The sequence below is a fragment of the Stegodyphus dumicola genome, chromosome 1 (assembly GCF_044657685.1).
Source record: "Stegodyphus dumicola isolate Sdum_Otavi_A_Nest chromosome 1, ASM4465768v1".
NCBI classification, from domain to species: Eukaryota; Metazoa; Arthropoda; class Arachnida; order Araneae; family Eresidae; genus Stegodyphus; species Stegodyphus dumicola.
This window is the reverse complement of record NC_140768.1, coordinates 213,041,986-213,056,144: the sequence shown is the minus strand read 5'-3', so window position 1 is coordinate 213,056,144 and position 14,159 is coordinate 213,041,986. Positions and strand designations below refer to the sequence as shown.

At 32.8% G+C, this 14,159-nt stretch overlaps 1 protein-coding gene across 4 annotated transcripts in view; it reads right to left on the bottom strand.

Moving 5' to 3' along the window:
- LOC118196992 (uncharacterized) overlaps positions 1 to 14,159 on the bottom strand; it is a 443,070-nt gene that overhangs the window by 11,683 nt on the left and 417,228 nt on the right. For 2 of the 4 annotated variants that reach the window (XM_085825207.1, XM_035368461.2), the window contains one exon: positions 13,031 to 13,216. The exons of the other annotated variants lie outside the window; for them this stretch is intronic. In XM_085825207.1, the coding sequence (XP_085681333.1) occupies positions 13,031 to 13,216 (186 nt within the window). The remainder of the gene's footprint in view (positions 1 to 13,030; positions 13,217 to 14,159) is intronic. 4 annotated transcript variants of the gene reach the window in all.

The following is a 14,159-nucleotide window of genomic DNA, read 5'->3' as shown; positions in this document are numbered from 1 at the left end:
TGCGAGAAGGGTGAAAAAAAAATCGGGCACAAAAACTTCAAAGAATTATGTCTCGGAAACCAAAAGTGCTAACAATGCATAGATTTTTTCGGCTCAGAGGTTGTACGATATCACAGAAATGTAGGCGTTGGTGGGGTGGGAAGGGCGGTAGTGTTCTATCAGAAGGTATTTCATCTGTCAACCTGTTCACTGTCGTGTGTCCCGCGGGATAGAGAGGGTGGGACGCCGTGGGAAACAAATCGACATCATCCATGCTGGGACTTGGACGTGAGATCCCTCGTGGTAGTCTTTCCATCTTGGCGCCAACAGCGCCGTTGGCGGAGAAGAAATTGGTAGAGATTCGAAACGGATGAAGATTAGATTCATATTCACTTTGTCAGTTAATTTGAACTTTGAATGAAGTAAATGCGTATGTCATGAAGCCTCATGCCTTAAAATTACAAGGTAATAAATTAAGCAAAACGATAAAACCGCAAAAGGGGGATTGTTAGCACTAGCGGTGCTATTTGATCTCGAAACTCACTTTTCATCAACATTTGCGTCCGAATTACTTTTCAAACGTTATCCCGAACGTTAAAAAAATACGTTAAAAAAATACGTTTCAAACGTTAAAAAAATAAATAATGAGAAAGTTTCATGTACGTATATATGTATGGATATTTGCTTGTTTCCAGCATTGCGGGAGCCACGAATTTTTAATATACGTACACCTCTATCCGAAAATTGGAACATCGAAGCCCAAATTTAAAATTTCAATCTGCTTTTGATTTATTTCATATTTTGTATAAATTTAACATATTTTTATTTAATAAATACTACAGTTTGAATGCAAAATGTGGCAACATTGTTTAAAATAAAAAATTTCATCATGGATGTTAGAATAGATAGAGTAAGTCTTCACCGTACGTCCAGTGCAATGAAAATGAAGTCGTAAAACGTCACGGTATGACGTCACCATTTATCATGGCCGCTTTCATAAGCGGATTCTGTTTACATTCTAATCGCCGTTGTTTGCATGCTAGCTTTTCAATATTGAACGCTTACAAGAGCCCTGTTCTAATTTTAATATTTAACATAAATGATTTTCTACTTAGTATCTAGCTACATGAAAATGTATAAAGTGTAACTATAACACAAATGTATACGTGGTAAATCCTGGAAGATCACTGAAAGTTTCAATGGTATTTTGTGCAAGTTATATATGCCTAAAAATACTTTTCTGAGCCTTCGGGCTTTGATCTTTGCTTCACATTCAGTGTAATGTTATTTAACAATATGTTTCGCAGTCTTACCCGTACGCTATATAGCGGCCATGATAAGACTGATATCACGTGGTTAACATTTTATTAGCTTCAGTTTTGTGACGTTATGCTCAGTACATCTATTCTAACCTCTGATTGTTATCTCCAGCACACCAGACTGTTGCCATTCGGCAAAATGTAAGATATTTAGCTTTCAGTTTTAATCCACAAATTAGGCTAATTGAAAGCAATATTTTACCACTGCCTCAAAGAATACTTTTTATTTCTACGCACCAGCGTGTTGCGATTCAGTATAAAGTAAGATATTTAATCTTTCTGTTACTGAGTAGCAAACAAGTGAATAAAAAGCAAATAAATACAGTTCTTAAAACCATTTTTTCCACTTCTTAATTTGATTGATTTAAATAAAAATGCATTTAAATCATAACATGCCTAATTAGAAATCAGAAATACCTTTATGAAATGACACTAGCCTGACATAGCTAAAAAACTATAATACATCTAAAAAAAACAAAAAATATGTTTATAAAAACGTACCCAAAAGCAGAATGCTAACCTGCGATACTCAGCAATATCATAAAAAACTTTAACACATCGCCTGGTGTGACGTTAAAATCTGAATCCTTTTATAATTTTTTCCTATCTTTTTGCTTATTAATTTTCGTGATTATCATTAATTGCTATTATTTTTAAAACACATTTCAATTAAACTTCATATATATTGCAATTTAAGAAATAATAAGCAATATCATTCTATAAAGTAATTTTGCACACTATCTGCACCACAGATTGTTGCTATTTTTGGCAATATGCCAAGTTTTATAGAGCACAAGGTATAAAAATCGTTGATTTGAGAAAAATAACGTTTAAAAGTTTAACACTGGATCCCAATTATAATTTTCACTTATTCCTTTAACAAATCAAGAAATGCTTATATTTTTAGAAGAAAATTAAAATCTTGCTCTTTTGACATAATGCAGAAGTCACTAGAAAACTACACAGGAAATACGTTTAGATGAAAATAACAAAGAAAGTGCAGATTGGAGTTGAGTTATCTTACTAACGATATATAATATTTTAAAATCTGAAATAGATTTACTTCATCAAATGTAAAATCTTAAATTACATAATTAAGTGTGTGTGCATATCCTTCTGTAGATAAATAAACAGAAATATACCTGCAGATAAATAAGTAGAAACAGCAAGGAATATAAGAAAATAACATTTTAGTAAAGTCAGCAAGCACTTGAATGGATTGAAACTGCCTTTTTGATGAAAAGAAAAGATTTAAATTACTAGAGATACATAAAATTCCAAAGGAATAAGCACAAAAGTTAACTTTTTTCTTCCATCATTAAAATCAGTGATGTTGTACCGTTTTAAATAAATGAAAAAGATTTAAAGGTTTTTTTTTTTTTTTTTTTTAGATATATATATATGTGGTGTAATGAGTTTAAAATGCGTAGATGAACGCACTGAAACTTTAACAGCTTACGATGCTACGTAGATGACCGAGAATACCGTAGGGGGATGAAGGTGGGAAAGTGGAAAGCATGATGATGCAATTTAGCACAAAGTATCTTGAAAAATCACAGTCTTTATTTTTTTACGCCTATTAAATCATCCTTTTTCAGACAAGATGTTTCCTAATTATGTTTGAATACAGTAAGTTGTATTTTGAAGTACGAAATCGTTCTAAGCAAGTAAGTGGCAGCAGCATACATAAAAAGCATCTTACCGGCAGAGCCTTATGCGGAAAAAGGGATAGTTATAGTACTTTCAGAGGAGGAAGGTTAGGAGTGGGAAAGTTTCAGTTCAGAGTTTTGGTTTATAATTAATTTGATTGGACAAGATGTATCTGCATTAAAACGTTACGTAAGATTGAAAAATCTGGAACCTGTGAGAAGAGATGAATTTAGGGGCAGATTACCAAATTTAGAATGTTCATTTTGAGGTCGCCAATTATTTTTTTGAAACAGCTATCTTATTTTGTTATATCTTACACATATATACACACACACATATATATATATATATATATAAATTAAAAAAAAGTATATGCATATGTATACACATATATGTGCGTGTGAGGCAGAAAAAGAGAAAGAATGGGTAACATATCGCTTATTGACTAGACGTTAAAGCCTATCTCAGTTTATAATTTTTCATGATTATTGTATTTTTAAATTTATTTTTAACTCTACTTCTGTCTAATTAACTATCTAATCTATTTCTATCTTCTCGTGCTCCACATAGGAAAGTAATTTACGAATCAATTCTTTTTTAAAGGCAGAGGTAACTCTTAGAAGTGTGATTGAACATTACCTGGTCAAAGTTCGAATGTTTGAAGGCTTATGAATGATAACAAACGGGATTTGTTTCTTCTAAAAATGATATAGATCTTCAAATTCCAGTCCTATTTAAGTTTTAAAAAGCCTTCAGAAAATTTTTATTTCCCTAGTTAAGAAAAGAAACTGGGCATTTTAACTACAGTCATTTAGTGTCCCAAAAATCAAATGAATACGTTACATAATTTGTCTAAAATTTAATTAACTGCTTTGAAGATTAACAGGTAGAAGGAAATTCGAGTATTGCAAAAAATTAGTAGTGTTTATTCATCGGTCTCCGCATGGTGAATTTTAGTATCTTACAGACTTTAAATGTCTTTGCACAGAGCCAAACTGTTTCTCTTAATATACATTCCAGTACCGAGACGTTGTTTTCTGAAGCATAAAATATCTAATAGTGGCAAACTGGGTGAATGTTCTTTCCTGGTCGTTTTTCTCCAGTGATCCAGAAAAAGCCTTCAATGGAACTGTGTACTATTGTTACAGCTAAAAATCGTAACTTTTAATAATCATTCTAGATTTTAAATATATATCTAACGCCAATATGGCATTTAAAAAAACACATCTGATGTCAGAGAGATAAATCACTTTTGAGATGCTATATGTAATTGAATAAATTTTATTTTATTTATTTCAATAGTCCAAAGGGACGTTAGCTCAGAAGGGCTATTAGTCTGGGAACGGCATTTTGCGTCGAATCACTAAAGCGTTGAATCGCTTTTCAGATTGTTGCCATCAAATGCTATCGCTTTGTATTATATCTACGGTACTTAGATCCAACAAATTTTGAATATCATGGCCTTCGAACCGAATATGGTCAGTTGGAAGCCCGAATCTTGAATTTCGAATTTTCTTTATTATATATTTCATACTTTGTTGAATTTTAACGAATTTTTGATTAAAATACTCTACGATTCCAAAGAGTGGCAACATTCTATAGAAGAAAACATTTTTTATCTCAGGCAAGCTAGACTGTATATCGTAAATTCTAAAGATATGACGTTTTTAAATATTTTTAGGCCAAATGCTCTCGAAACGATTTTCGAAACGTGTATTTGTGTGTGTAAATGAAAGAAGCGCTCCTTTGGGCATAATATAAAATCTGAAAGCTTTCAGATTATTTATTTTTTTTTTATTTGCAACAGGAAAGACGTCATGTACCTTCGACTAACTGCCGTTCCTTCTAATAACATTATTGATTGCCTTAACTTAGTAGTTGGTAATGTGCATAGCCTTCTGAATAGAAAATAAGTTTATTTAAGTAATCTATATCATTCCTTTCATGTGATTTAGATAGTCCCTATTTTTAGGGAAGACGAATATTCTAATTTAAAACATTCATCGCTCTTGACTAATAAGGAATGAAGCTGAAAATTATACGAAAATTAAGAATTCTTAATTTCAGAACGAAGACAATGCGGATTACTTATTTTCCATTTTAATGGAAAATGAGTATATTGAGTATATGAGTATATGAGTCCTACAGTTCAAAACTGGAGACAGTTAATGTTGTATTTGTCTGATTTCATAAGGTATCAAGTGAGTGGCAGAAGATGAGAAACTCATCTTAGTTTCATATAAGTTATCATACTAACTTGAGCTGGTATAGCTGTCAAATCATCTAAATTACGGTTCCGGCCAACTGTTGGCGACATAATTGGCGATTTTGACGCCCTCATCAAATCGGAAGGCAACCCTATCCCCCCGTCTGCCCCGATGTCACATCGAAAGGAGAGACAATTCCTCTCCGACACTTAAAACCAAAAAGCAACTTTCTTGAGAAATGACTTCTGGAAAAGGATAGAAGAAAAAAAAAAGAAACTTCAGAAGGAAATGGGAGGGAAAGAAGAAAACGAAAAAGGAAGAGGAAAAAAGAAAGAAACGAAAGAAATGAACTTTTCCGCAGTGCATTCCTTTTCTTGATTTCTTTCCGGAAAAAGACGATTAAACAAAAAAAGGAAGAGGCCGAAAACAGTGTACAAGAGCGAGAACCAACAGTAAAAAAAAAGGTCTCATGCTTTCTTTTTGAAACAATGATTCTTTGTCGGAAGAACTTTCTTAAAAGAGATTTTTTTTACCCTTTTATTGCTGTTCAACTTATCTTATTGTTTGGATGTATGTTTGTTGAAGTTTGAAAACTAATTTCCAAGAATTTTTACTTTCGCTTGATGGACTTCTAGATCTTTTCTTCTTTTTTTTTTTTTTTTTTTTTCGTGCGCTCTCTGTCATGTATCCTACATTTGTCGCGAACTTTTTTTTATTATTTTGCTTCCTAATTTGCTTATTGCTGTTGTTCCAAGACCGGCTTTTTCTTCACGCTGTGGTAATTTTTGCATTTTTTAGTAGGGTATCCATTGTGTTCGCTTTTAGGAGCAAGCTGACATCGCGGAGACGAAACATTTGTTCGCTCGGTTATGAGAAAGATTTCCATTGGAAGACAAAGAAATCAAACGACGAATCACAGTTATATGTAAGCGCAAGCGCAGAAATGATATTCGTGTGTGGTCTGAATTGTTAAGAAAAGTTTTCGTCGAAGAGGAAAAAAATTAATGACTTAAAATATTTTTAAATTATTTTACATAATTTCAGTAGCATTGGATTTATAATTTAATGTCACAGTAATTTATGTTACAAAAATAAATAACTACCAGTGTAATGGCTATATGAGCAACTGAAATTTAAAATAATTTTTATACTGTAACAAAAGTAACGAATTAGGAATGAAGTCTAACATTTACTAATCCATATCGACCACACACACAACATTTTGTTTTCCTTCCCCAAAAAACTGTCGATTGAAAATTCATAAATTTGGGAATGATATGAAAGAGACAAACTTTCAAGGACCAATCAGCAGTCTGAAAAATTAAGTACTTTATGAGCCAGGAGGTTGGAAAACGTAGAAGTCTGTTACATCTTTTCGTAAACACACTGATTTACTTAACACTTTTAATGATTACCAAATATTTTTGCATTTTTAGATGAAAATTAGTAAAAGTATTTATATACTATTTAATTGAGGATATTCTTCCTGCAGTAAACTACCAAGAAAAATAGTGTTGTGGCATGATTCAAAATCTTAAACGTAGTTTGGTTTATTTGATTACGTCAAAGCACGCGAAGGCTATCAGTCTAAGAGGAGGAATGCCTTCGTGGAGTATTTCTAAGGGAAACTAGCTCAACACACGTTACACATGGGAAAAACCACGAAACCGCCCATGCAAGCCAGCCTGTTCATCGGGATTCGAGCCCCGGTCCGAACTATCAGTGCTTAGCAACTTAAACTCTCGGCCACTGGTTGGCGTTTAAAATCTGAAGAAATAGCCTTTCCTACCATTCACTTAATGTTTATCCCAGTTTTAAATTATTCTTATGTTGATTGATTTTGCAGCTGAAAGAAAAAGACATTTATTAGTACCATCGGCAAATACGTATGTGTATTTAAGTAGTATAAAATTACTTATTATTAGATGGCGTAGAAGGATATGTCACTGTTAAAAGTCTGTGTTGGAAAGGAAATTCAGAATTCAGATTCGGCAATTCTGAAAAGCTCGAGTAAAACTTGCTTTCCTTCTCTAAAGAGAGATTTGAAGTAATAGGAGAAATGAGGGACATGAGTGCTGTTATTAGTCTGCTACTTAAACTATAGAGTTACTTTTTAATTGGCAGTTTGCCACTTTGACTTATATCAAATTGAACAAGAACATATATTTGAAATTCAACAAATTTACTTGGATAACTTTAATTTATTAAACTTACAGAAAGAATTTACAACTGAATGGTTAGCGTTCTACAATAATTTGAAATATTTTGGCACCTTCCCTTAAAATTTACAATTGTCAAAAATCAAATCATCTCAAAAAATCTAATTTTAGCCTCAGCTAATCGCTATAAAGAAGGCATTTACAAATTTCCATTGGCAACGGAAATCGATAACGGCCTCCGGTAATTGCTAACGCTTTCGAAATAATATGGCATTTGTTTACATGTTCAGACAGCCGCGGCGGTTCTTCACTCCACAAGGCATGTGTAGCAGTTAACATGTGTTAATTTTCAAGCTCTCTCCTACTTATAATTTTAATATGCCTCCTTGTCTCCTCCTTGTCTGGGAGAATACACTTGACGTGAATCAAAAGGAAGACAGGACAATGTTTAAAATGATGCTTAACTCGTAGTTAAAAGATAATTACTATATTATTAACAGTGTTAGTATTCAAAACATGATAACTCAAAAATTCCTTAGTTTGAGACGCTTCTTTTGATTAGTTTCTATTTGAAATCTATAGCTAATTATTTTATATTTGGTCGGAGGGATGTATAAAAATGTAAATATATAAATTTTATTTTAATATAAAATAATAGTAAATTCAAACAAAGGTTTCAATGTTTTATTCCATAGCGATCAAAATGGGTCCCCTATGCAATAATACATCTCTCTGTAATAAAAAATCAGATTGACCTAGAAATTGAATGGCAGTCAAGGTGATATTTCCTTTTCCTTTTTCTAAAATGTAAGCTGAAAAAATGAAAAACCCCTTGTTTTACATTTTTAATTTATGTAAGTGTACATATCGGAATTCTGTATTTACACGTGATACTTTTTCTCTTATCCAAATGATACTGTCAGAAATTTCTGAATTTTGAGATTAAAAAAATGCTATTTTAAAATGACATGTAACAAAGAACTGTTGGTTTGGTTTAAAAGAAAATTCAACCCTTAAAAAGTATAATACGTAGTGTAGAACTTTTTCCTTTTTTATACATATATAAGTGAATGTGTATGCCTGGTGTTCCACTTGCATGATTATTTTCGACGATGAAAAGTTGTGAATTTATGTGTTTTTCTTTATAATAATTGTTAATCACTTCAACTCAAGTGTACTTGAAGGAAAGTTTTCATCTCGTAATATCGGTGTATAACAAATGTACTCACCGGTACAAAAATGTTAGGAAAAGCTTAAGTAAAAAAAGCCAACTTATAAAGAATTATCATATTCCTTCGTGCTTGTTCTCGATGTGTAAGTGGTTAGCATATCTAATTAAATTTAACGATCCTCCGGGGTTCGAGTTCTGAAGAGTGCAAAGCTGACTATTTACGTTTCCAGATTCTTAAAAAAAGTAATCATCTTTACATTTGCTGTCGAATTACAGTGTGAGGGATGGTAATTAGATTTAGACGATTGGGTCTCGTGCCTTTTCCAATCGCATTTTTAAGTACTTTTCTTAGTAGAAGGACTTTGCTTTCGGTAATGAATAATTTTAAACTTCATTTTCCTTCTTAAATATTGATAAACAATGTAAAAATAGCAAACAGGTACTTGTATATCATTGTTCTTTGGCTTATGCCTTTAATTAGGGTAACTGAATTCTCTTAAGAAAATCCACATAAAAGGAACGAACACCTCAAATCCCTAAAGGCGTAAATCCAAATCCACCTTTTCCTTCCCTTGTCGGTGGGATCATCTCTTCCCTGTAACTGCTTCCAGTATGGTCGGGAACTGATGGATGTTGACTGATCACCAAGAAGTCTCGCCAAGTTACGAATTCCGACTCAGCGGCCAAGAAATAAGACTACACTGAAGTCATGATGCACGCCTCATTACCTGGGCAATTACAGAGGCAAAGCCGATAAACAGTTACCAAATTTTACTACCTCACTTACGGCCTCAAAACTTTTATCAGCGTTCAATTTACGTCATGCATTTAAAGGAGGCAAGCTTTAAGATATTTCCCCTCCTTCACCCTGCAACAGCGAAGGAATCTTGATCAGGATCTTACTAGAATTGGTTTCTTAAATACCTCCTGGCTCGTTTTAATTTGTCAGCGTTTGAAAATGGCGACTCTTTCTGGATGGGTTACGAGCCATGAAACGATCTTGAATTCCGTTGGACAAGTGCTATGTTATAAGGAATCTTGCTTGTTGTTTCTATCTAAGTTTTAGTAATAACTTTTCACCTCGTGTTTAAATTTTAGTAATAACTTTTGATGATGGGAAGCAGCTTTTGGCCATAACTAAGACTTTAATATTCATTAACATTTCAAACTACTAAGTGTCTGAACGTGCTTTTACCCGTGAGAATTTAAGAATAGCCGTTAATAACTTCCGACTCTATCTTTTGGCAAGTAATTTCTTCGGGATATTCTCGTTATCCGTATATTACATTTTATTGCTAAACAAAGTGGCGTGATATTTTATGCAATATTGCCGCTCTTTAAAGGTGTTTCCTAAAGACAAAATATACACTCAAATTCTAATCATTAAATACTTCCAAAAGTGCATTTGTGTGGAATTATTGGAGAAAACGATTGACACACTTCTAGCATTCTAAGTGTCTTTATTCCCTGGAATACATTTCATGATTAAAAAAAATGTTTCGCATGGTCTCTGAAATAAATTCGAGAAGATCTGAGTAAAATATCCCTGTTTATTCAGAACTTTAAAAAACTTAGTAGTAGATTAAAACAATTTAAGAGTATTATACTTGGGAAATCATAATTTACTTCTCCATGAACAAGATTATGTAGAAAATATACAAAATACAATAATTCTACTTTTAAAGCAATAAAAAAAAGCTGCTTTAATTGGTGGATGAAGTCTGAATTTGATTTTTTTAAGTTTTATCCTGATCATAAATGCGTACATAACATTCATACATAATCATAAAAAGTTTGCCTTGAACCTTTTACGACCACTTAAGAAATAGCACAAAACTAGTTTTAATACTATATTCATAATGAATGCTTCTTTGAATTTTAATATTTTTGCTCGTTGGGAAGTACACAAATATAAAAAGACTCCGGAATTCTAAATTATTCCTTATTATTCAAGTTATAAGGTATTTCTCCCGCTTTCCTAGCGTGCCTTCGTAGTGTAGTGGTTCTGCACGCTGGGCTGGTATTCCAGAGGTTCGTGGTTCGATTCCCGGCGAAGGCGGTTGCTAAATTTTCATCTCTCCGGGTTTTCAATTAACCTAATGTCTCTACAGTGGCGACCGAACTATAAAGGGTGTTAGATGAGGATTCTCCACATGCAGGAATTGGCGATTGGGTCGCCTAAATATCCCAGTCGCTCTTTAAAAGGGGGAAATGTATAAGGTATTTTCCCCGCCTTCCTAGAGTGCTTTCGAAGTGTAGTGGTTCTGTACGCTGGGTTGGTATTCCTGAGGTCCGCGGTTCGATTCCCTGCGAAGACGTTGCTAATTTTTTATCTTTGTCTGCTTGCAAAAAATACCTAATGTCTACAAAGTATATGCATATGTTTACTCACATTCGTATATAAACTGTTGTATATAAACTGGATGAAATTTGTGCACAGTTGAAAGCAGCATGCATTTATTTTTGAAATGCTTTCAAATTTCACAGAAAAAAGAATGCATTTGTATTTTTTAAAAAATTCCTAGAGTGCTTTCGAAGTGTAGTGGTTCTGTACGCTGGGTTGGTATTCCTGAGGTCCGCGGTTCGATTCCCTGCGAAGACGTTGCTAATTTTTTATCTTTGTCTGCTTGCAAAAAATACCTAATGTCTACAAAGTATATGCATATGTTTACTCACATTCGTATATAAACTGTTGTATATAAACTGGATGAAATTTGTGCACAGTTGAAAGCAGCATGCATTTATTTTAGAAATGCTTTCAAATTTCACAGAAAAAAGAATGCATTTGTATTTTTAAAAAAATCCTTCAAACACGGAGGTATTTTTTTCTTTTCTGGAAGTACTCTTCTTTTTTTTTTTTTTTTTTCAAATATTAATCCTTAACAGGTGTATTTTCTTTTGTAAAACTTCATAAACAAATGCAGAGTATTAAAAGTACATACGCTTCTAACTTAAGTTTTATACTGCTAAATAAAAAAGAAAAACGTAAAATATTGGTAAGTTTTTTCAAAATTTAAAGCTATAAGGTATTTCTCCAGCCTTCTTAGCATGCCTTCGTGGTTTAGTGGTCAGCACGCCCGACGCGTATTCAAGAGGTCCGTGGTTCGAGTCCCGGCGAGGGCGTTGCTCATTTTTTATATCTCCTGCTTCGAAATAACCTAATGTCTCTACAAAGCTAATAACTAAGACCAACAGGAAATTAAAATTTTCAATTGTAATGGACAGAAAATATTGTATTCAGTCGCATATTAACACCCGCACCATATTTTCAGTAAACATGTTGCGGCCACGGACAAGTTTGCACATTCTTTGTGCCTATTTCAAGAGGTTTACATTTTTTGTAACTTTGCAGTAAGGACGAAGCAGCAGCCAGCATACCGGATAGGTCGAAAAGTAGCGGACAACTGTTATGTTCACAATGAAATTTTAATTCAGATGAGTTAGTTTTGATTCTCAATGCATTTTGATTGGATAATTAATATTGCTGCAAAATTATTATTGGCTGTTTGAATTTTAGTTGCATTTACATTATCAGAATTACATAAGAATCATATAACCTGAATTAGTCTCGAAATGACGCAGTGCAAATAGAGATTACTATTTTTAGAATACAGAGGGAAATTAATTTATGTTGCTAAGTTTAATTATAATTTATCTTTCACATATTTTTTAAATTTTCCTTACCCACTCTGTTACCCGGCTCAATGAGCTGAGTTTTTTTTATTCTTAGCTGTTGGTAAATTGTACCTTGTTGCGAAGTAAGAACTGAGGTGATTGAAGAGAAATAGATCTCTAATGAAGTTTAAGGAAATAATTTTAAGTGGAGCGTGGCAAAAATGTGTTTAATGTAATAGGCCGTATAAGGAAGACACGTGGTTTCCACATTGGATATTTTAATAGGTAATATGTAAAACGCGACTAATAGTGCTTGCGTTCAATTTTTGAAAAATTAAAAGCTTATCCCAATGGTTATGCCAGCGAATCTCTACCTGTTCTTAGTATTTTAAAAATCTTATAGGTTGGAAACAGTCCTTCGTTGGTAGTCTGTTGGTTACATAGAAAATATCTAAACAGTATCAACCACGTACAATGTAGAAAATTCAGAGATTACTCAGAGAAAAGAGCCATTAATGCATTCCTCTAGTTTCAGAGAAACTTCATCCTTTTGTCATCTTTAAGCAATATCTCGAAGCTACCACTTTTATTTTAAAAACGCTCTTTAAACAACGTTGATTGTTTTTGTATATAATTCAAAACTGCACATTTCTTTTGTGGACAACTTGTATATTGGTAATATTAAATCACACCCATAGTATTCTCACAAAGAAAAATCCCATTTAAATGTTTAACTAAGTTTTCCTTTGCTTTAAACTCAACAATTGCTTTAATAACTTATATTTCTATTTAAACAAGTGTGCTAAATGCGTATCCTTATCAAGTTTAGGTTCAATTTATGCCAGAAACAATTTTAGAGTGTTTCTGGAAGTCTGCAACCTTGGCTTTGTCCTTTCATTTAAATTGAATCATTTGAACCAGCTACATTACCTTGGAACTGTGAAGGTGAGAAGGTGGCTGCATATGGGTCCAAAGCAGAACTGGTGGCATGCAGGGGCTGAAGCAAGGTGAGGCATGACGACACAGGTGTGGAAGAGGGGGCTTCGGAGGTGGTCACCACGTGCTGGTGCTCATTCCTCGGTGTGGAGGAACGGCTGCACACCTCGCCACCCACTACTGTAAAGAACATGCGCGGAAAAGCTCACGTCACATACACATGCAACATGCGGCAATGGGTAGTGTTATGTTTTCAATATAAAAAAAAAAGTTCAGCAAGTACGGGGAATGCAAAGCAAGGCTGGATTATAGTACTCAAATGTGATAACATTAAAAATAAAATAAAATAAAATAAAATTTTATGCACTGAATTATTTGTAATATTGATATTAGTATACTTCGCTATTACTTTATCTGAATCAAAACTGTGGTTGTTTACTAAAAGTATTCGAGTAAAACTGAAATTTTTATTTGCTTCCACTTGTAATTATTCTTATTAATGAGAATACTATAATGTTAATTAAGATAATGCTATAGGGCCTGTATTATAAGGATTTTACCACTTTTGAGAGAAAGAAATCTAAATAGTGTAAGATTTATGCAGTTTAAAAGTAAGAAAGTGAATAGTTTTTGCTGCATGAATTTATTCAAAAGTAATTTAGGTAGGGGGCTTATGAGAAAGAAATGAAATTTTACTATTTACGCAATTGAAATTTATTTATTTAATTTTAAAACAAGTCAATTTTTAACAGCATAGCATATTTTTATAAGAGTTTCTATTTAGTATTATGTACTCAAATACTTCAGACGTACTACAGTACTACTTCAGACACTTTCTTATGATAAGTAAATTTTGGAGTAAGATTAAACAATTTGGGAGAAAGTTTGCACTCCCAAATTGTTTAATCTTACGATCTTATGGTTATGTTAAATCCTATGAAACTGAAAATTCAAATTCTTTTGCAACTCATGGCAGAATTAATTTTTGAAGCTATTTAGAAATGAAAATTATTTACAAAGAAATATTATCACTAATACAAATATATCGCAAATATTTATTTACTTTAAAGTAGATATTATTATTAACGTATGAATTTGGACTTCTCAACTTTCAGTAGTAAAT